Consider the following 21,038-nt stretch of genomic DNA (forward strand, 5'->3'; position numbering starts at 1 on the left):
TGAATTACAGGGAAAAAAACGTAAAAAACACAAACACTGGAGGCTAAACAATACGTTACTAAATAACCAAGAAATCAGTGAAGAAATCAAAGAGGAAAGCAGAAAATACCTAGAGACAAATGACAATAAAAACACGACGACCCAAAACCTATGGGATGCAGCAAAAGCAGTTCTAAGAGGGAAGTTTATAGCTATACAAGCCTACCTAAAGAAACAAGAAAAATCTCAAATAAACAATCTAACCTTACACCTAAAGAAACTGGAGAAAGAAGAACAAACAAAACCCAAAGTTAGCAGAAGGAAAGAAATCATAAAGATCAGAGCAGAAATAAATGAAATAGAAACAAAGAAAACAAGAGCAAAGATCAATAAAACTAAAATCTGGTTCTTTGAGAAGATAAACAAAATTGATAAGCCATTAGCCAGAGTCATCAAGAAAAAGAGGGAGAGGACTCAAATCAATAAAATGAGAAATGAAAAAGGAGAAGTTACAACAGACACCGCAGAAATACAAAGCATCCTAAGAGACTACTACAAGCAACTTTATGCCAATAAAATGGACAACCTGGAAGAAATGGACAAATTCTTAGAAAGGTATAACCTTCCAAGACTGAACCAGGAAGAAATAGAAAATATGAACAGGCCAATTACAAGTAATGAAATTGAAACTGTGATTAAAAATCTTCCAACAAACAAAATTCCAGGACCAAATGGCTTCACAGGTGAATTCTATCAAACATTTAGAGAAGAACTAACACCTATCCTTCTCAAACTCTTCCAAAAAATTGCAGAGGAAGGAACACTCCCAAACTCATTCTATGAGGCCATCATCACCCTGATACCAAAACCAGACAAAGACACTACAAAAAAAGAAAATTACAGACCAATATCAGTGATGTATATAGATGCAAAAATCCTCAACAAAATACTAGCAAACAGAATCCAACAACACATTAAAAGGATCATACACCACGATCAAGTGGGATTTATCCCAGGGAGGCAAGGATTCTTCAATATACACAAATCAATCAAAGTGATACACCATATTAACAAATTGAAAAATAAAAACCATATGATCATCTCAATAGATGCAGAAAAAGCTTTTGACAAAATTCAACACCCATTTATGATAAAAACTCTCCAGAAAGTGGGCATAGAGGGAACCTACGTCAACATAATAAAGGCCATATACGACAAACCCACAGCAAACATCATTCTCAATGGTGAAAACTGAAAGCATTTCTTCTAAGATCAGGAACGAGACAAGGATGTCCACTCTCAACACTATTATTCAACATACTTTTGTAAGTACTAGCTACGGCAATCAGAGAAGAAAAAGGAATAAAAGGAATACAAATTGGAAAAGAAGAAGTAAAACTGTCACTGTTTGCAGATGACATGATATTATACACAGAGAATCCTAAAAATGCCACCAGAAAGCTCCTAAAGCTAATCAATGAATTGGGTAAAGTTGCAGGATACAAAATTAATGCACAGAAATCTCTTGCATTCCTATACACTAATGATGAAAAATCTGAAAGAGTAATTAAGAAAACACTCCCATTTACCATTGCAACAAAAAGAATAAAATACCTTGGAATAAGCCTATCTAGGGAGACAAAAGACCTGTATGCAGAAAACTATAAGACACTGATGAAAGAAATTAAAGATGATACCAACAGATGGAGAGATATACCATGTTCTAGGATTGGAAGAATCAACATTGTGAAAATGACTATACTACCCAAAGCAATCTACAGATTCAATGCAATCCCTATCAAATTACCAATGGCATTTTTTACGGAGCTAGAACAAATCATCTTAAAATTTGTATGGAGACACAAAAGACCCCGAATAGCCAAAGCAGTCTTTAGGGAAACAAAAGGAGCTGGAGGAATCAGACTCCCTGACTGCAGACTGTACTACAAAGCTACAGTAATCATGACAATATGGTACTGGCACAAAACAGAAACATAGATCAATGGAACAAGATAGAAAGCCCAGAGATAAACCCACGCACCTATGGTCAACTAATCTATGACAAAGGAGGCAAAGATATACAATGGAGAAAAGACAGTCTCTTCAATAAGTGGTGCTGGGAAAACTGGACAGCTACATGTAAAAGAATGAAATTAGAATACTCCCTAACACCATACACAAAAATAAACTCAAAATGGATTCGAGACCTAAATGTAAGACTGGACACTATAAAACTCTTAGAGGAAAACATAGGAAGAACACTCTTTGACATAAATCACAGCAAGATCTTTTTTGATCCACCTCCTAGAGTAATGGAAATAAAAACAAAAATAAACAAATGGGACCTAATGAAACGTCAAAGCTTTTGCACAGCAAAGGAAACCATAAACAAGTCGAAAAGACAACCCTCAGAATGGGAGAAAATATTTGCAAATGAATCAACGGAGAAAGGATTAATCTCCAAAATATATAAACAGCTCATTCAGCTCAATATTAAAGAAAAAATCACCCCAATCCAAAAATGGGCAGCAGACCTAAATAGACATTTCTCCAAAGAAGACATACAGACGGCCACGAAGCACATAAAAAGATGCTCAACATCACTAATTATTAGAGAAATGCCAATCAAAACTACAATGAGGTATCACCTCACACCAGTTAGAATGGGCATGATCAGAAAATCTACAAACAACAAATGCTGGAGAGGGTGTGGAGAAAAGGGAACCCTCTTGCATTGTTGGTGGGAATGTAAATTGATACAGCCACTATGGAGAACAGTATGGAGGTTCCTTAAAAAACTAAAAATAGAATTACCATATGACCCAGCAGTCCCACTAGTGGGCATATACCCAGAGAAAACCGTACTTCAAAAAGACACATGCACCCCAGTGTTCATTGCAGCACTATTTACAATAGCCAGGTCATGGAAGCAACCTAAATGCCCATCAACAGACGAATGGATAAAGAAGATGTGGTAGATATATACAATGGAATATTACTCAGCCATAAAAAGGAACGAAATTGAGTCATTTGTTTAGACGTGGATGTATCTAGAGATTGTCATACAGAGTGAAGTAAGTTAGAAAGAGAAAAACAAATATGGTATATTAACGCATGTATGTGGAACCTAGAAAAATGTTACAGATGAGCCAGTTTGCAGGGCAGAAGTTGAGACACAGATGTAGAGATGTAGGACACCAAGGGGGGAAAACTACGGTGGTTTGGGGATGGTGGTGTGCTGAATTGGGAGATTGGGATTGATATGTATACACTGATGTGTATAAAATTGATGACTAATCAGAACCTGCAGTATAGAAACAAACAAACAAACAAAACAACTAATACTAAACTTTCATTGGGTTATTTGTATGGAAATATGTTAATATAAATGTTTCAGACATTACATTACATGAAATTTCTAAAAATCTTATATGTTCTGGTATAATGTTGTAAGTCATAATCCTAGTTATTACTTTAAAATGTATATCTCAGAAATAACTAATTTTCTTGTCAACTGCATTATTATGAACTTTCATGAAATCTTTAACTGTCATTTTTAAGTCTTTTGTCATTTATAGACAGTTCTGGGTGTACTCTGATCCTTTTGCAAATATGTTCCTGTAAAAGGGTTTCATCTTCAAGAAATTCATGGAAAAGACTCTGACAAGTACAGGTTTCTGGTAACTGACTATACTGCTGAACTGAATGAATAAGCATTTTCAGAACTCTAATGAAAAACTGATGAACTCATAAAGGTGCTAACAAACGATCAAGATGAAAAAAAAATTAATTACATGGGACTGAGTGAACTGATGAGGATGAGTATAATTTTTGTGACTTTCTGTTTGAATTAAAAAAAAAGAAATCCGACAAGGACTCAGAGGGAAAGAATATACAAATCAATTTTCACTGCAAAGTAAAGGAGCTGTTACAGTGGAGGATTACTGGACTGAATGTCAACATTATGATATAGTATGAGTGTGTTTCATGTTTGGTAATTGCAATCATTGTTGCTTTTGTTGTGGTCATCCATGTACAATGCTTGGTGTCAGTCTATTTATCTCGTGTAAAAATAAAATACAGTGTGTGTGTGTGAAACAAAAAAATATATACAAACAATAAATGCTGTAGAGGGTGTGGAGAAAAGGGAAAGCTCTTGCACTGTTGGTGGGAATGTAAACTGATACAGCCACAATGGAGAACAGTATGGAGGTTCCTTAAAAAACTAAAAATAAAATTACCATATAACCCAGCAATCCTACTACTGGGCATATACCCAGAGTAAACCATAATTCAAAAAGATACATGCACACCAATGTTCATTGCAGCACTATTTTCAATAACCAGGTCATGGAAGCAAACTAAATGCCCATTGACAGATGGATAAAGAAGACGTGCTACATACATACAATGGAATATTGCTCAGCCATTAAAAGGAACTAAATTGGGTCATTTGTAGAGACATGGATGGACCTAGATACTGTCATACAGAGTGAAGTAAGTAAGAAAGAGAAAAACATTGTATATTAACACATATATGTGGAATCTAGAAATATGGTACAGATGAACCTGCTTGCAAGGCAGAAATAGAGACACAGACGTAGAGAACAAACATATAAACACTAGGGGGGAAAGGGAGGTGGGATGAATTGGGAGATTTGGATTATACACTAATATGTATAAAATAGATAACTGATGAGAACCTGCTGTATAGCACCGGGAACTCTATTCAATGCTGTCTGGTGACCTAAATGGGAAGGAAATCCAAAATAGAGGGGATATATGTATACATATAGCTGATTCACTTTGATGTACAGCAGAAACTAACACAACATTGTAAAACAATTATGTCCCAATAAAAAATTTAAAAATAATAAATAAAAGCCAATCCATAGAATGGGAAAAAATTTTTGCAAATTATTACATCTGATAAGGTACTTTTATCTAAAATATATACGTCTTACAACTCAGCACTGAAAAGACCCCCCAAGTAAAAAATGGGTTAAGGCTTTGTTAGATACTTCTCCAAAGAAGTTATCCAAATCACCAATAAACACAGGAGAAGATGCTCAACATCATTAGGGAAATGCAAACAAAAATTACCATGATTTTGATCACCCCCAAATCACCCCACTAGGATTTCTATAATAAAAATGACAGACAATAGCAAGTGTTGGCAAGGATGTGGAGAAAGTAGAAGACTCACACATTGCTGGTGAGAATACAAAATGCTGAAGCCACTTTGGAAAACTGGAAGTTCCTCAAAAAGTTAAACATAGAATTACTCAAATAATCTAGTGGTTCTACTCCTAGGTATATAATCAGGAGAAATGAAAACATACATGTACACAAAAACTTGTACATAAATGTTCGTAGCATTATTCATAATTGACAAAGTATGGAAACAACTCAAATATTCTTCAACAAACAATGTAGTGTAATATATTATTCAGCCACAAAAAGAAATGAAATACTGATACATGCTACAACATGGGTGAACATGAAAAATTATGCTAAGTGAAAGAAGCCAGACACAAAAGGCCACATGTCACATGATTCCATTTATACGAAGTGTCCAGAATAGGCAAACCCATAGAGACAGAAAATAAATTAACAGTTGCCAGAGACCAGTGGTGGGGTCGGTTGGGGGGAATGGACATAGACAGCTAATTCGTACTTTGTTTCTTATTTTGGTGATGAAAATATTCTGTAATTAGATAGTGGATAGTGATAGTGGTTGCACAACATTGTGAATGTAGTAAAACCACTGAATTGTATATTTTGAAATGGTTAAAATGGTGAATTTTATGTTATGTTTATTTTATTGTTTTTGTTATTGTTTTTTAATGTTTTTGTGAACATCACAATAGAAAAAATGAAGCATTATAATATTTCACTAATTAGATTTTTGGAGTTATAACAAACTACAATAATCTTTGAAGATAATTTTTATTAAGATAAATCCAGTAAAATTTTGTGAATACACATATTGTCAGAACTGCCCTTCTGAAATAAACATTTGCATTTCTTTTAAAAATGGAATTACAATTTTATTTTTTCCCAAGCTAATATCAAAGTTATATTTGGGAAACATAATTCTAATTCTTAGCATTACATGAAAATAGTTCACCTTCTTTATAAAAGTAACCTAGAGAACCACAAGAATGTTTGAGGAAATTCTTTTGGGATCTCTCCATTTTGTGAAATTATCACATATAGGAGTAAAATTAAAATTCAAAGATTTAACACATAACTTACAGAAAAAGTGTATTCACTGACAAAGTTGAAAACATATTTTTTCTATATATTCCACTATTATAATTACAAAATTTATAGATAAATGTTTCATGTTAGGAAATTTGTGACTAATAACCAGTATGAAGATGTTTTGAAATTAAATTGATGCTAAAGAAAAGCTGTGTTTATAAAATAGTTGATAAAAATATTCATCTCTCTTAACATTACAACATGAAGGTACATATTACCAAATTATGAAACCATATAGGGCAGCTTTAAACAATACTCTGAGACTCTACTTTTTTTCCATTTTCTTTTTTGACCTCTTTTCTTTCAGCTATTTCTTTTCCAATTTCAGCCTTGCTTTCATCTTCTTTTCCATCTCCTCCATCTTTCCTGTCTCCTTTTCCATTTTCTTCCTCTTTTCCTTCTTCCTTTTTTTCATCTTCTCCTTTCTCTTTTTCATCTTCTTTCTCATTTACACCTTCATCCCCCTTTCCATCTTCATCCTCTTTTCCATCTTCATTCTCTTTTCCATCTCCTTTCTCTTTTCTATCATCTCCCTTTTTTTCATCTTCTCCTTTATCTTTTCCATCTTCAGATTCTTTGCCATCTTCTCCTTTCTCCTTTCCATTTTCATTCTCTTTTTCATCTCCTTTCTCTTTTTCATCTTCTCCCTCTTTGCCATCTTCTCCTTTCCCTTTTCCATCTTCACCCTCCTTTTCATCTCCTGTGTCTTTCTTGTCTTCTTCCTCTTTTCCACCTTCATCTTCTTTTTCATATTCTTTCCCTCTTCCATCTTCTCCTTTCTCTTCTTCCTTGTTTTGATCTTCTCCATCTCCTTTCTGATCTTCTTTTTCATCTTCTTTTCCTTCTGCTGCCACTGTTTCTTTCTTTTCTCCTCTTTCTTCTTTGATATCTTCAATTTTTTCTTCTTTTATTTCCTCTATTTCTTTTTCAGGAGCTGGTGTCTATATGTATTGAGAAAAAAGCCAAGATTATATTTGTAAATTTGGAAACATTTCCCCTAAATACTTAGGATTATATCTGTTTTATGGAAAAAATGATACTTCATCTATAAGAAAGTAATTTTCCTGTGGAAAAGGCCTCCTAAACAACACATCATAAGGAAACCTTATAAGAAATAGGATTAATTAAAATATCTCCACACAAACATGCACAAATAGATATTTGGAACAATAAATTCAGGGAAACTTGTTCATATAAATAATTTTCATTACAAATATGAGGAAACAGAGTAAATACAGAAAAAATGAGTAGCATGTATGTAAACAAAATATATTCCTTGAAGAAATAATACGTTTTATTTCTATAATGGTGAGATTTAGGTCTACTTTGTAAAAAGTTACTTGAAAAGTCTTCTACCATATATCATAGGATCACTTACAAAAGATTTTCCCTACATGCATAGGTCTGGTTTATAGATTTGGCACTAAATCCCATTCTCATTTTTTTTTTAACTACAATACCTAGAAACGTGGTATGCTAAATATGTAAAGCAAGACCTATTGGAAACATACATAATGATTTGTTTTGCAATCTGAAGAGGAAAGAAGAAACATATATGATCTTGAAAAGGTATTTACAAATAGCCCATGTGCTGACAAAAGCAATAGAGGATTGGTCTGTATTTAATAAGACAGTGATTAGATTATTAATAAGTCATAATCTCTGGCATTGTTCTATTAATATCAATGCTAACCCACTGCTCCCACTACCCATACCTGTAAATTCTCAAATTTTAAATTTGTTTTCTTTCTTTTCCCCTTAGATACCATTATACTATATGTTATAAACAGAATGTTTGTGTCCTCCAAAATTCATATGATAAAACCTAATTTCCAATGTGATCATATTTGGAGGTGGGGCCTATGGGAGGTGATTAAGGTCATCAGAGTAGAGCCCTCATGAAAAGGATTTATGTCCTTATAAAAGAGGCCCCAGAGAGCTCTCTCACCCTTTCTATCACGTCAGGACACAGTGAGAAAACTGCCATCCATAACCAGGAAGCAGGTCTTCATCAGACACCAAAAATGCTGGTGCCTTGATCTTTGATTTCCCAGCCTTCAGAACTGTGAGAAATAAATTTCTGTTGTTTATAAGCCACCCATCTGTGGTATTTTGTTACAGCAGCCTGGACAGACTGACACTATGGAGCCATACTCATTTAATGTTTTTCAATGTTTAAACTACAAGACAAACAAGATTTCTTTCAGTTGCACCCATTGTTAAACTTTCAAGTGGACAAAATTGTTAATATTGGAAGATACCTCTATAATGTTGGCTTCTCCATTTTCAGCAGTTTCACTGTTGTATTCTTCTTTAACAACTTCTTTCTTGGTTTCAGCTATGGCTTTGGCACTTGCATCTGTGTTTTTTTCCATCATATCATTTTTTGTCTTCATTTTCTGTCCAGCAACACAGAACAATAAAAAAATAAATACACAATTTAACTGGTGTGTTTATTAAATGGCCCGTTATTTTACCAGCTGTTGTAATAATTTACGGAAAAGCTTTAAAATATCCATATAAACTTAATATCAACAAAATTATCACTTGACACTTTCAGTGTCATTATAAACCTGAAATGGTATTAAAATGAATAATATTCCTGATATAAATCAAAGAAAGTTTCTTTTAGGTGAGAAACAACAAGTTAGAATGCTGACCAGTGGCTACTCAGGGCCAATTGCTAGCATCAGGTTACACTTTGATAAATTGACTTTCTTTGACTAGAGGGGACCAGTTTATCCCTGTCATGTTTAATAATTAGCAACAGGGTTTTTGACTGCAGAGCCTCCATTGGTAATAATTAAGAGAAATACTATGTTAGAGAGAGCAGCAATTTAGATATATTTGAAAGAGGTCACCTGGGGACATTAGTGATTCAATATTTGGGTCTACAAGTTTCTGAATGACTTGAATCATAATTTCTTTACCAAGAAAGCTCTTTGGCTAAGTGTGTATGTAGTAGAAAGAGCACTGGGTTCAGGGGCCAGCTAACATGTGTTTTAAATCTGAATCTGTTTCTTACTTGATGTGATCTTGAGCAAAAGCAGAAATCTCTTTGTGTTTATTTCTTCATATGTAAAAGAGAGTAATACCACCTACCTACAGGGATGTAATAAGGAGCAAATGATAAAATATATGTGAAATTACTTTAGAAACTGTAAAATGCAATATAGATATGTTTTATTCTTTTAATACATGAGAAACTGAGAGCCAAGGAGGGTAAATTGTTTTAAAGTCCATGATTATATATTATCTGTTTTATTATATCACTGTCTTTTATTTTGAAAGGAAATAAACTATGTTTACTATTTTAACAACTTATAAATTGAGTACTTAATTTTATAAATAGTAACAAGGAAATGCAAAATAGAGAAAAACCAAAAAGAACCTTTCTCTTCAGTTGTCACTTACTATGATTACTAAACCTATGGCCATAGTTTTAGCAATATCTTTTAATGAAGTATTTCAAAGCATTTTATGAATACAACTGTAATTTAGTTTCTTCAACCACAAAATGATGGGATTAGATGATCTCTAACGTTCCTCCTAGCTTTAACATTTTATGATGTTAAGAATTCAACTTTTCCTTAAAACATCAATCATACCTCAATAAACCAGTTCTAAAAAAGAAATACAGTCATATTATATTCACACATATTTACACATAAATAAATAAATAAAATATAGGGGAAAAAGTGAACTTAATATTGAGGCTATTTCTAATGTCTTTAACCACAACATTAGAGCACAGAAGCCTATATGAGATCAACTGTGTGTATTTGAAAATAATGTATGTGAAAGCACTTTGCAAACTGTAAAGTATTATCAAATGTTAGTTACTATTATTATCACAAAGCATTACTTTGGTTACTAGAGTTTACACCTTTTGTTTCCCCAGGAGTACTGGTATTATGACTATATGACGTCAAAAGCACGTATGTTTTATGGGTCTAGCCAACTAAAATTTTGTTTTGTCTCTTCCTAATGAAAATGCCGAAACACAGCAGAAAACCACAGAACACAAACAAATATTTCTGACTCAAAGGGCTGACATGTACCATATGGTATAATGTATAATGTAATATATCACTAACTGAAAAGAAAATAAAGCAAAATGATCAACTGTATGCCTTTCCAAAAAACTATTTCTGAAGAAAAGCAAGTTTCTCTCAACATTGCATGCTGAATATTTACCCTTGGAGCTGATGTTCTTTTGGACTTCAACTCTGGAATAATGGGCACAGGCAACTGGGGGTAAAGAAGGAAGAAAACGTAATTGAAGACAGATCACTAACAATGAAATTCAGCCTCGTAATTAAAATAAATGGGTATGGTTCAAACTGAACACTAAGATAAAAACATTTCCTTGGTGAGAAAGTTTTTCTTAAAACATCAAAAACAAATCTTGTATTAAATAACTAGTATTGTCTAGGATTCTCTGAATTTTAAAATTACATTTTACAATACATGGGCAGCTTTTTAAAAAGACTACTTACAGCAGACAGTCTGGCTGATCTTCTCTTTGGCTATAAGTTAAAAATAATTATCAGTTAAGAGAATTATGGATACACAAAACTAGAAATATTTATATTGTGGTGAAAATATTTAGTGTACCACTACGTATATATTGTCATTAAGAAGCATTGTGTATTTGATTAAAAAATATCATAGTAAAAATATAAGTTTTGATTTTTCCCTCCTCTGGACCCTTCATACAGCTAAGGAAAAAAGAATCCCAAATTAAATTTCAATTGCTAGGTTAAATGAACACAAATGGCTAGTAACAAGGAGTATATTTAGAAATGAAAATACAGCCCCTTCTTGCAAACTGACAAAGCAATTCTTTGGCTTAAAAGGAAGAAGCTCTCTCCAGATCTTAAGCACAAGGTCCTAAGTTCCATGGAGTTTGGAGTTTTCAATACCTACTATATTTCTTAGAGAGCTCACTGGCATACCATATTGGTACGCATATGGTACAAATATTCTAACCAGCATTTAGTTTTTAGCTGCTTATGTGTCAAGTTTATAAACCAAGTGAATTTTTTCAGATTCTAAAACTAAAGAAACTCACCTCCTGCCTCATATCACCTTGACCTGCAACCTATACAGGGGAGAAAACCACACAGAAATAAGGTCATCGATATAAACATATACTGATAGATCCGAAAATATTGCCTATAGATTGCAATTGCAATATAACAGCTTGACTTTTTCTTGGATTCCTGCTCAAGTAGCCACGTGTTAGTGCCTAGTAGCATGCTGTCTACTAAAGCGCAAATGTGCACCAAGATGCAAATGAATTCCCAAGACGTAAGTTTATACAACTGATAGTCAATTTCATCCTTTTGTGTAAATTGCATCTCCTAAAAACAAACCTTTTTAATTTTAAAATCCACCTGTTGTAGCCAGGGTTAAAGCCAAAAAGCGTGGGGGCGGGCAGAATGAAGGCGGAGCTTCATGCAATCTCCCTGTCTGTTTAGCTTTATGCTCGAGATGCAATTGTACTTATCTGATCCTCTCTTCTAAATGGACTATTCTCCCCTCCAAGTTGTGCATACAACAACTACAACCCCCACAATGCCCTGGTGTGGGGGGACCCTCTTTGTTACAACGTCAATGCGTTATTCTGAGAAGCCGGCTGCGGATTTTAAAACTTCCCGCCACTACCTGCTACAAGGTTGCTGTCAGCTCTGTAAAATAGCAAGACCCATTGCACAAGCCTAGAAAAGCGCAGCGGCGGGAATCTCAGGCAGGGGGATGTTGATTAGAAACCATTGCTTTCCGTATCTGAGCAGTCCTTTAGCCTGGGAATTATCGAGCTATTGCACGAGTCATACATCGCCAGAGCACCGGGGAATTTCAGTCTTATTCCTATGTTCTAAAAATATGGAAGGCGGACGAATAGATAGGAATAGTACCAAAACAATCATAACGCCTTACTTAGCACAGTGTTTTACAATTTTATCAAGCAACGAAACAGCGATCGATTTCACTTCTAAGGGAACTCCCTCCCCCCCCCCAAAAAAAAAAACAAACCAACACCGAGCGTGAATTTATTTCCCGTCCAAGAGAGAAACCACGATCTTTTAAGTGAGGGTTTGCAGGAGACTTGTAGCCCTTGAATAGCTCATATCAATTCTGCGTGTCTAAAGTGAACAAATCCATGCTACCCTAACATCAGCAATAGTTTATCTGACCCATTTCTCTTATCATCCTTCCACCTTTAGACAGTGAGTGAGCTTGGAGAGTCCCAGATCTCTCAGCTCCAAAGTTGCTAATTACAGCTGTGAATCTCTCCCGTCTCTAGGACAGTTTGAAGTCTGCGCCGCCTAATGGCACAGGATTACCATTGCATAGCCATCTGGCATGACAAGAAGCGGAGGAGGGAAAAAAAGGAAAAAGAAAACGGGAAGAACAAAGGCAAATGCGGGAGAAAGCCATGGCTTTCGTTCCCCCAAACTGGACGGTTCCCGGAGAAAAGCTGGAGGCTGAGGAGGAAACTAGTGCCTGGAAGTGTGGTTGGGAGAAGTCTTCTCCAATAGGGTAAGCGGAGGAAGGGGGGGTGGGGTAGGAAGCGACAGCACAGCGCTATGGCTGTTTGTAATTCAGCATGGAGACACCTCTCAAGTGATTCTTACCCTTAAACAAAACAAGCCAAAAGTGAACTAGTTGCGTGAGAGACCATCCTCAACCTTACACCAACCGATATTTGCCCTTCCCTCCCCTTCCATTCAACACATCACAAAATCGAACTAGAAGCCAAAATGCTTTAAAAAAAAAACTCTGCCGATTAGGAAATATGTATTTCAGTCGCTAATCCTCCTTCTGTCTTCCTATTTCACTTACCTTTCTTTTGGGCATTGTTGCAGCTCTCTAGAGGAGATCTTAACAGCAGGAAAAAAGCCGAAAGCAGTCTCTACCCGACCGCTCAGATAGCAACTGAGTTTTCAATGAATGAACTAATTGCAGCACGAACTGTGCTCGCCTCCAAAAAAAAAAAAAATCCTTCGTTATTGGCAACATTAAACGCACCAGACGCAACCGAACTACGTGAACGGTTAGCAGGAGTGGGACCCAAATTGGAGTGACAGGCTGTCAGGCCAATAAGGGGAGGTGACCAGCCCAGGGGGCGTGGCCCACGGACTTGCCTGAAGCCCTCGTACTCTGCCAGCTCCGACCGCTGGTGGGGTAGAGGAGACCCCAGACTTCGTGGATGCAAAGTGCTGAAGCATAAAACCGGCGGGAAAGCTGGAATTGTCTTGATCGTTTTTTGTTGTTGTTTTTGTTTTTTTCCTTTTATGTAGTAATGACAGGCGAAAGTCATTGCACTTGATTTCTCCACGGTCTCTAAAAGCCCCACTTTACTTCCTGGAGACAAAGTGCTTTAGGGACATTATTGAGCCTAGGCTCCAGTCTTTCCATTCTACCTTTGGCAGAATGATGTAGATGAACTGAGAGGAGCACTCATTCAGAAAGTAGAAAAGAGTGGAGCTGTTTCTCAGGTTGTGGGAACTTTCCGCCAAAGCAGAATTGTAGTCCTGGCAGGATCAGGGTGCCAAACGGCGCGTCTCCCGCCAATGGAGAGCAACAAATTGGGAGCTGTAAAAGCAGGAGGAACCTGAAGGTGGGGACATTTGATAGATACCATTATCCCACTTGGTGGGAGTCCACCAGGAATTCAATGGGACCCCGCGTGAGGTTTGTAATAACAGAGGTCTATCCCGAGGAAAAGTGCTGATACAATGGATTATGAATCCAAAGGTGGCATTTAGTGAAGGGACTCGGGAAGGTGCCATACATGAAAGTGTTTAGGACTCAAGAGCCTGGACTCGGATAAAGCAATTAAAGCACTCACCTCTGGTGCAAATTTAAGTATGTGCCCCAAACTCAGGAGATTAGGATGAGGCAATTGACGTGAATCATGCAAGTGCAGGGCAAGATCTTGATTTTATTTAAAATTGATAGTTTGTTCATCATGGACTTTTTTTGCATTAGTTAGGTCTTTAAAATAGTGCTTTAAAAATTTATCTTCATTATCGAGTTTTGGGGTGCCTCTTATAATTTGTGCCTAAGGAGAGTGCCCCCTAATGTCACCCTAGTCCTAGCCATCATTAGGTAGCTTTCTACTCTAAAAGAGGCTTCTATCTGCGTTCCCAAGTTAGTTTCTGAGACCTAAAGTTTGTGAGCGTGGGGGTGGGGATTGGTGAATGAGGTACTTGTGGATACTTATGCGTAAAAATGTAGGATCCTGAAGCACCTTTTCCCAATGCCTTACTTTGGTTTTTGTAACAGCTAATTGGGTTTAAACTTGTTTCAACCACAGACGAAATCCCTATGCTGGAAGGTTAATCAAAAAAAGGAAATTAACCCTTTGAACAGTTACTTAAAGGAATAAATCCATTTGTGTTCATGTGGATTAAAAAATTGCAATCATCAGTTTTAAAAATATTCATAGCTGCTTTAGAATACCAAATCATCCCTTCAAACTAAAATACAGCCTAACAGAAGAACCCATCATTTTTACCTTTACCCATTCTTCCCCAGCACCTACAGTGTGGAATTAAACAGATCAGGTAGTAAAGATTGTTTTCAGCTCAATTTCCCTCCTCCAACCTCATATTACATTCTGATTCAAGTAAGTAAATCAGAAAGACATTTAAATTGCTTCCTTTCCCCACAGTTATTGGGATCATCCCTAGATTCTCTAGATGCCTCTTTAACTCTTATAGTGAAGGCATTACTGGGTGAGCCTAGATGTGTTTCAATCATTTTATTTTCCAAGAGTTAGAAAGTAAACATAAAATTTGGGTTCAATATAAGGATTGCTTCATAAGGATAAGGAGAAACATGAAGAGAATGAAAAATGTGTCAACACTGGAACACACTCAACAAATTCGTATTTAGCATTATTTTGTGAGTTGGATTTTGATTTTATAGACTAGCCTATGAAACTGCAAAACGCTGTGGTATGCAAAGTTGCATTACATGGTTTCTGCCCTTAAGAACTTTTATAATTGTGTAGGATAAAGCAAGCAGATGCAAACATTTATAAATCAAGGTTGCTTGTATCATGTGAGTGGTACAATCTAAGTTCAATAATAAAACAGATGAGAACTATGGTTTAAGACTGAGATCACTGGAGAAGGTTTTTGTTGAGGAGGTAGTATTTGACTTGGCTCTGAACCGTTGGATAGACTATTATAGCAAATGCAGAGGCAGGAAATCTTTGTACTTGTTCAGTGAACAGAATGACTAGTCCAGGTGGATTGAAATAAATGATCGCGAGGAGTCTTGGGAGGTAAGGCTTAGTTTGGATGCAAAGAAGAAACGTGCAGGTCAGTGGGGTCTAAGATTCCTCTTAAGTTTGTGAGCAATTTTCTTTTTTGGTCCATTTCCCTTCCTTGCAGTCTAACCTGTTGCATCTGTGATTTATGTCCTATCAGATTGAAACAATAGTCATGCATGCATACAAAAATTTTCTAAGGTTGAAACATTTCTCTAATTCCTGACCCCCACCACCATGTTCTTTTTTCCAACCATTAACCATGGTAGTCTTTTGTAGAAACCAACCTGCCCTAGGCTTTTTGCCTTTGCTATATTTTTACCTCCGATTGCAGCCCCATTGTCTTCTACCTCTGCTTATCAAATGTCTATCAAATTGTTCAGACCCAAGTCAAATATCACTTCTTTGACAAAAGCCTTATCCATTCATTTCAGCCCTAAAAGATTCTACCTTCTTGTTACACTATAGAATTTAAATTGTACCACTCATATGACACAAGCAAGCTTTGATATTTTCTATTTTCTCCCCAACCACTCAGTCGTATAACTTCACGTTGATTTAAAATTTTGTATACTTATTTCTCCTTACCTAAATATTTTCTTAGCACATTACACTCTACATACCTCCTATAGAATTTGCTAACTTTAAAAACTATTTTTCTAAAATTGATAAATTATTCCTTAATTTTTTTTTTTGTATAATTGTCAAAGTGAGAATTTTTTTTGGCTCATTTAAAAAAATACATTGGCTTATTTCTTTTTTTTTTCTAAGTATAATTTCCACTTTATTGTCTTTCCAGGGAACAGTATTTCTTTAGTCTTTAAGGACTTAGCTCCTTACATGGGCTTTGGTGGAGGTCGTGGGGCAGCACCAGCAGGTCTAAATCGGGATGGAGGTGTTTGGTCCTTCTGGGCTTTCTGAGAACGATTCCTGAACTACCTTGTTGTGAATGGCACAACTCATGCAGTAATGCAGTTTCACATACAGCTTTGGAAGCACATAGGCGTCGAAAACACTCGCTTTGGAAATGTCCCTGATGGCTGAGGCCTCTACGATGTTCCGAATGACGAACTTCTTAATAGCCTTATCCTTGGGCACGCAACGGGCATAGTTGGTACAACGAATAGGCTGCACGTGGCCGCGGCCCTTTTTGGCACTACCATTGTTCCTTCTTTTCTTGGTCATCTTGGAAGCGAGGAGGCGAAAGAGGAGCTATTTCTCTTTTTTAAATTATTTATTCATGACTATGAAGGTAATTGCTGGACAATTCTCCACAGGGCTCTCTAATTTCTCCTGGGTATTAAGAATGCCTACTGCCATCCTCAAAACTTACAGGAGCTGTAGCATGCCCATTTGGTAACCACTGGGAAATGACACAGGAAGATATGAACAATTATAAAGGAAAGACACCAACATTAAATTGTTTGAGACAGAGAATCCAAAAGAAAGTATTAAGTATTTATAAGAAAAGGGATGTTAGGCAGTTAAGGTAAAAGAGGTCATCAAATGTTCTATATATTCTAGCTTAAAATGATATATATGTTGCATATTTCAAAGTATTTCTCCATATACAGCTTTGCATGCAATGGGATCTCAAAAATACTGATTGATTAGTAATGAATATCTTCTTTTCCATATTAAATTATGTTTAATTTTGGCCTCATCCATTACCATTATTATTATTATATTTCTAAAAAATGAAAAAATGTCAGAAAACTACCTACTATTGTTTGAACATAATGAGGTAAAACTTCCATTATATAATTAAAAGCTGTGTTTTAAATACTTTGTCACTTGGTATTTTCACAGGGCAAAATAAATGGTAAGACTACAGTGAGCCAAAATACTTAAATACACTTATTTTGAGCCTTATATAAGATTGATCTGAGGAATTTGCTTAGATTGATGACAGCACTTACCTGAGACTCTGGAAAAATTATAATCCTGAAGACCCAAAGCTTCCCATATCCTATGTTTATTCACAGCAGGCCAGAGATTAATAAAATAGTGAATTAATGAGCGATCCCTGATATGAAGGATCTGGAAAGTATGTTTCCAAAGGTAAAAATAAATGAGGCTGCTTTCTAGGGGAAAAAGGAATATAATACAATTTTATGTTTTTAATTGCAAAATGTCTACCTATTTTTAAAGTAATTATTTGAGGAAATCCTATTTTTAGGCTCTCAGACCTTAAAGCTTAAAGGAGGCTGTTGAAGATTTTTTAGTTTAATCCCCTTGGAATACAGATGAATAAAATGTACTCCAGGGAGTTAAATGACATGCCCAATATCATCTATTGAATTCACAGCAGGCTTTTTTGGTTTTGTACTAAAAAATGTATCTATGGTTGTGATATTAACAATTATACAACTTATACAGAAGTGTTAGTAACTATGTGGCATATTTGGTAAATACAAATTTTGTTCAATTGCTGGCCATCAGCCTACTTCAGATACTTTTTTTATGCTTATTCACTGGATCCTCCATTCATCTATAATCTTAAACTTGAATTCTCTAGTCAGTTTCAATTACCTCAAGAAAGTAGAAACCTTAGGGAAGAGAAATTCTACTTTCACGGTTTCTTCTTTTTCCTTTTTGGTCTAAGGTAATTCCAAGGAATGTGGGTTTTTCTCCTAGAACTTGACAAATACTTGCCTATGCTGTCCTCTTTCTTTTGCCAGCAAAGAAGTTTTCAAATAAAATTGCAGATGAGCTTTCTCTTTGGCTAAAATTATTCAAAGATTTCCAACTTCCAGTAGGTGTCCTCATTTATTTGAAGAGTTTCAAAGTTTCTCACTTTAGGGATAAAGGCTTCTGGTTCCCTTAAATTTACTAAATTCTATCTATTGAACTTTTTTTTTAAAATAAATTTATTTATTTATTTATTTATTTATTTATTTATTTATTTATTTATTTATGGCTGTGTTGCGTCTTCGTTGCTGTGCACGGGCTTTCTCTAGTTGCGGCGAGGGGGGACTACTCTTCGTTGTGGTGTGCAGTGGCTTCTCTTGTTGCAGAGCATGGGCTCTAGGCGCACGGGCTTCAGTAGTTGTGGCATGCGAGCTCAGCAGTTGTGATGTGTGGGCTCCAGAGCGCAGGCTCAGCAGTTGTGGCACAGGGGCTTAGTTGCTCTGCAGCATGTAGGATCTTCCCCATCCAGGTATCGAACCCGTGTCCTCTGCATTGGCAGGCGGACCGTTAACCACTTCCCACTGGGGAAGTCCTATCTATTGAACTTAATTTGTGTTTTGGTATGGTTAATATCTGTTTTTGCATGAAATATGAGACTTTTAAAATCTTAAAAATTTTTTAGTATTTTACCATCAGCTTTATATTACAGAAGCATAGATGTTAGTCCATAGCTTATAAACTACTAAAGGTGTATTGGGACACTTCTACAAGTTGTGTGAGTATCATGGTATGCTAACACAATGGCATCTTTAATTTAAAACAATTATCTTTTGGCTTTTTGTATTTTAATTTATCTTAATGCTCCAGGCTTCTTCTATCTCATTAGAAAGCTCACTAATGCTGGTTATCCTTGTAAAAATAATTTATTAAAAAAGAATTAACAGGGAATCCCCAGCAGTCCCGTGGTTAAGACTTGGCACTTTCACTGCCGTGGGCTAGGGTTGGATCCCTGGTTGGGGAACTAAGATCCCAGAAGCCATGCAGCGCGGCCAAAAAAAAAAATTAATCAAAAAATTGATAAATACGCTGCCCATATGAGACTACAGCCTATTTTCAAGAAAAGATAGATCAGGTTTTTGGTGTAGTCCAACTGTCCATCAATGAGGGTTGATTAGAAACAATCACCCTTCACAGAGAAAATAGTGGTGACCTGTCAAATAGGTTGTGCATCGAAAACCAGTGTATTCACTACTAAAAAATTCAATTTAGTAAACTGATACCATTTTAATCAGAGGTTAAAGTTAAATGCTGGATTTTTAAGATGCTCATAGAAATGATTCTCTTAACTTTGTGTCATGCTAGGTTTTTTCCCTCCCTTTTCTGTTTCTGGCCTTATATATCAGATTGCTCTATAGTAAGCACCATGTAACCCTCCAAATTGTTTTATTTTATTGTAAATTACTTGAAGCCATCAACTAAAACTCGTTTAAATTTAGACATATTTAAAGTGTGATAACATAAAGTTAAAACTAGTTTTCTTCAATTTTCAAACTGTAGATATAAATGTTCTGATGAAGTAGTAAACATCAAGTCAATTTTTGTTTTGGGAAATTGGCAACTATGTTATTGTACTCACTAAATGTATATGTCTTCAAGAGGATAAATGAACAAATAGCTGTACAACAAATGTGCTAAAATGCTTTACAGTGTACAGCAAAGGAAGAAAGAGTGCAGGGAGGAAGAGAGAAAAGAAGATCCACTGGAGAAGAACCATTAAGAAATTATATCTTAAGAGTCATTTTGGGAGAATTATTTATACACATCTCTGTGTTCTTAAATTCTAAGGACATGGTGGAAAACATTTAATGCAAGGTTTTCCCTATTATTTTTAAAGGAATCATTCTTTATTTTGTTTGTTTGTTGCTATCTTGTTTTTATTGTCAGTCTATGTTCAATTAGTTTGTTAAACAATAGCTGACATGCTTCATTCATTTTCCATTTACTTAAAACCTAGGAAATTATAATTTATATTGAAGTGAGTAACCATTCAAGCAAATGGGCATGCTCAATTTTTACACATTTTAGTGACAATAGTATAAATTTATATATATTCATTATTTTTCATTATTTTAAATAAACTAAACATATCTTTGGAACTTCTTCCCTTGGTTTCAGGATTAAATTGTCTAAATGCAAATAAGAAGATATTTTTAAAAATATGCCCATAGTTATTTGTTGGATTATATACTGTTTAGTCTATTTCATGTATGGATTCATTGCTGATTCAAAGTGAAGGGAAAATAGAATTGTTTCTTCAGTCTCCTTTTTTTAATGTTCTAGTCCACTTCTAAATATATTGTAACATTAATTGCCATTCAGCACTTGATTTCTCCTGTATAAGGCCCACACTGGAGATTTTTAGAAAGTAATAAAATACATGCTATTTTGATTCATGAGGTATGTTTTGTTCTGTGAAAATTATTTGTGTAACTCTTAAAAACAGAAACATTATTTTTTGAGTTTATGCTAACTTTTGCCCATAAAAGTAGTATCCTATTATATTTAATCATATTAATTTCATATTTAAAATAACTGTGGCAGGATAATTTCTTTAAATATTAATTTGTATTTTGTTTCCATTTCAAGAATTTAGCAAAATCTTTGTTTCCTCCCCTCAGCCAGTTGCTGATGGCTATGCTTTGAGAATTACACTGGCTGAGTTCTCAGAATTTGTGGAACTTGTTTATCAAAGGGAAGAAGGGGTCCCAAAGAATAGAAGAGAGAGAAAGAACCATACTGTAGGAGACTTTGAACTTTCCTCAAAGCAGAGGAGGTGACAGGAGATGGAATAGTGAGACCAGACACTATTTGCACA

The 21,038-nt window shown here is 35.4% G+C and overlaps 1 protein-coding gene and 1 pseudogene across 2 annotated transcripts; both read right to left on the reverse strand.

Moving 5' to 3' along the window:
* Positions 1 to 5,914: 5,914 nt before the first annotated feature.
* Positions 5,915 to 13,250, reverse strand: HMGN5 (high mobility group nucleosome binding domain 5). The gene is made up of 6 exons (XM_082447440.1): positions 13,096 to 13,250; positions 11,321 to 11,350; positions 10,746 to 10,775; positions 10,444 to 10,497; positions 8,508 to 8,645; positions 5,915 to 7,187 (listed from the first exon to the last, which is right to left on the reverse strand). The coding sequence occupies exons 1-6, from the start codon at positions 13,108 to 13,110 to the stop codon at positions 6,492 to 6,494; spliced, it is 963 nt and encodes a 320-aa protein (XP_082303566.1). The 5' UTR covers positions 13,111 to 13,250; the 3' UTR covers positions 5,915 to 6,491.
* A 3,041-nt stretch (positions 13,251 to 16,291) lies between these two features.
* Positions 16,292 to 16,742, reverse strand: LOC309653107 (small ribosomal subunit protein eS26 pseudogene; annotated as a pseudogene). Its single transcript has one exon. The product of its transcript is annotated as a small ribosomal subunit protein eS26 pseudogene (transcript).
* Between the last annotated feature and the right edge of the window lie 4,296 nt (positions 16,743 to 21,038).

Source organism: Balaenoptera physalus, assembly GCF_965194825.1.
Source record: "Balaenoptera physalus genome assembly, chromosome: X".
Lineage (NCBI taxonomy): Eukaryota > Metazoa > Chordata > Mammalia > Artiodactyla > Balaenopteridae > Balaenoptera > Balaenoptera physalus.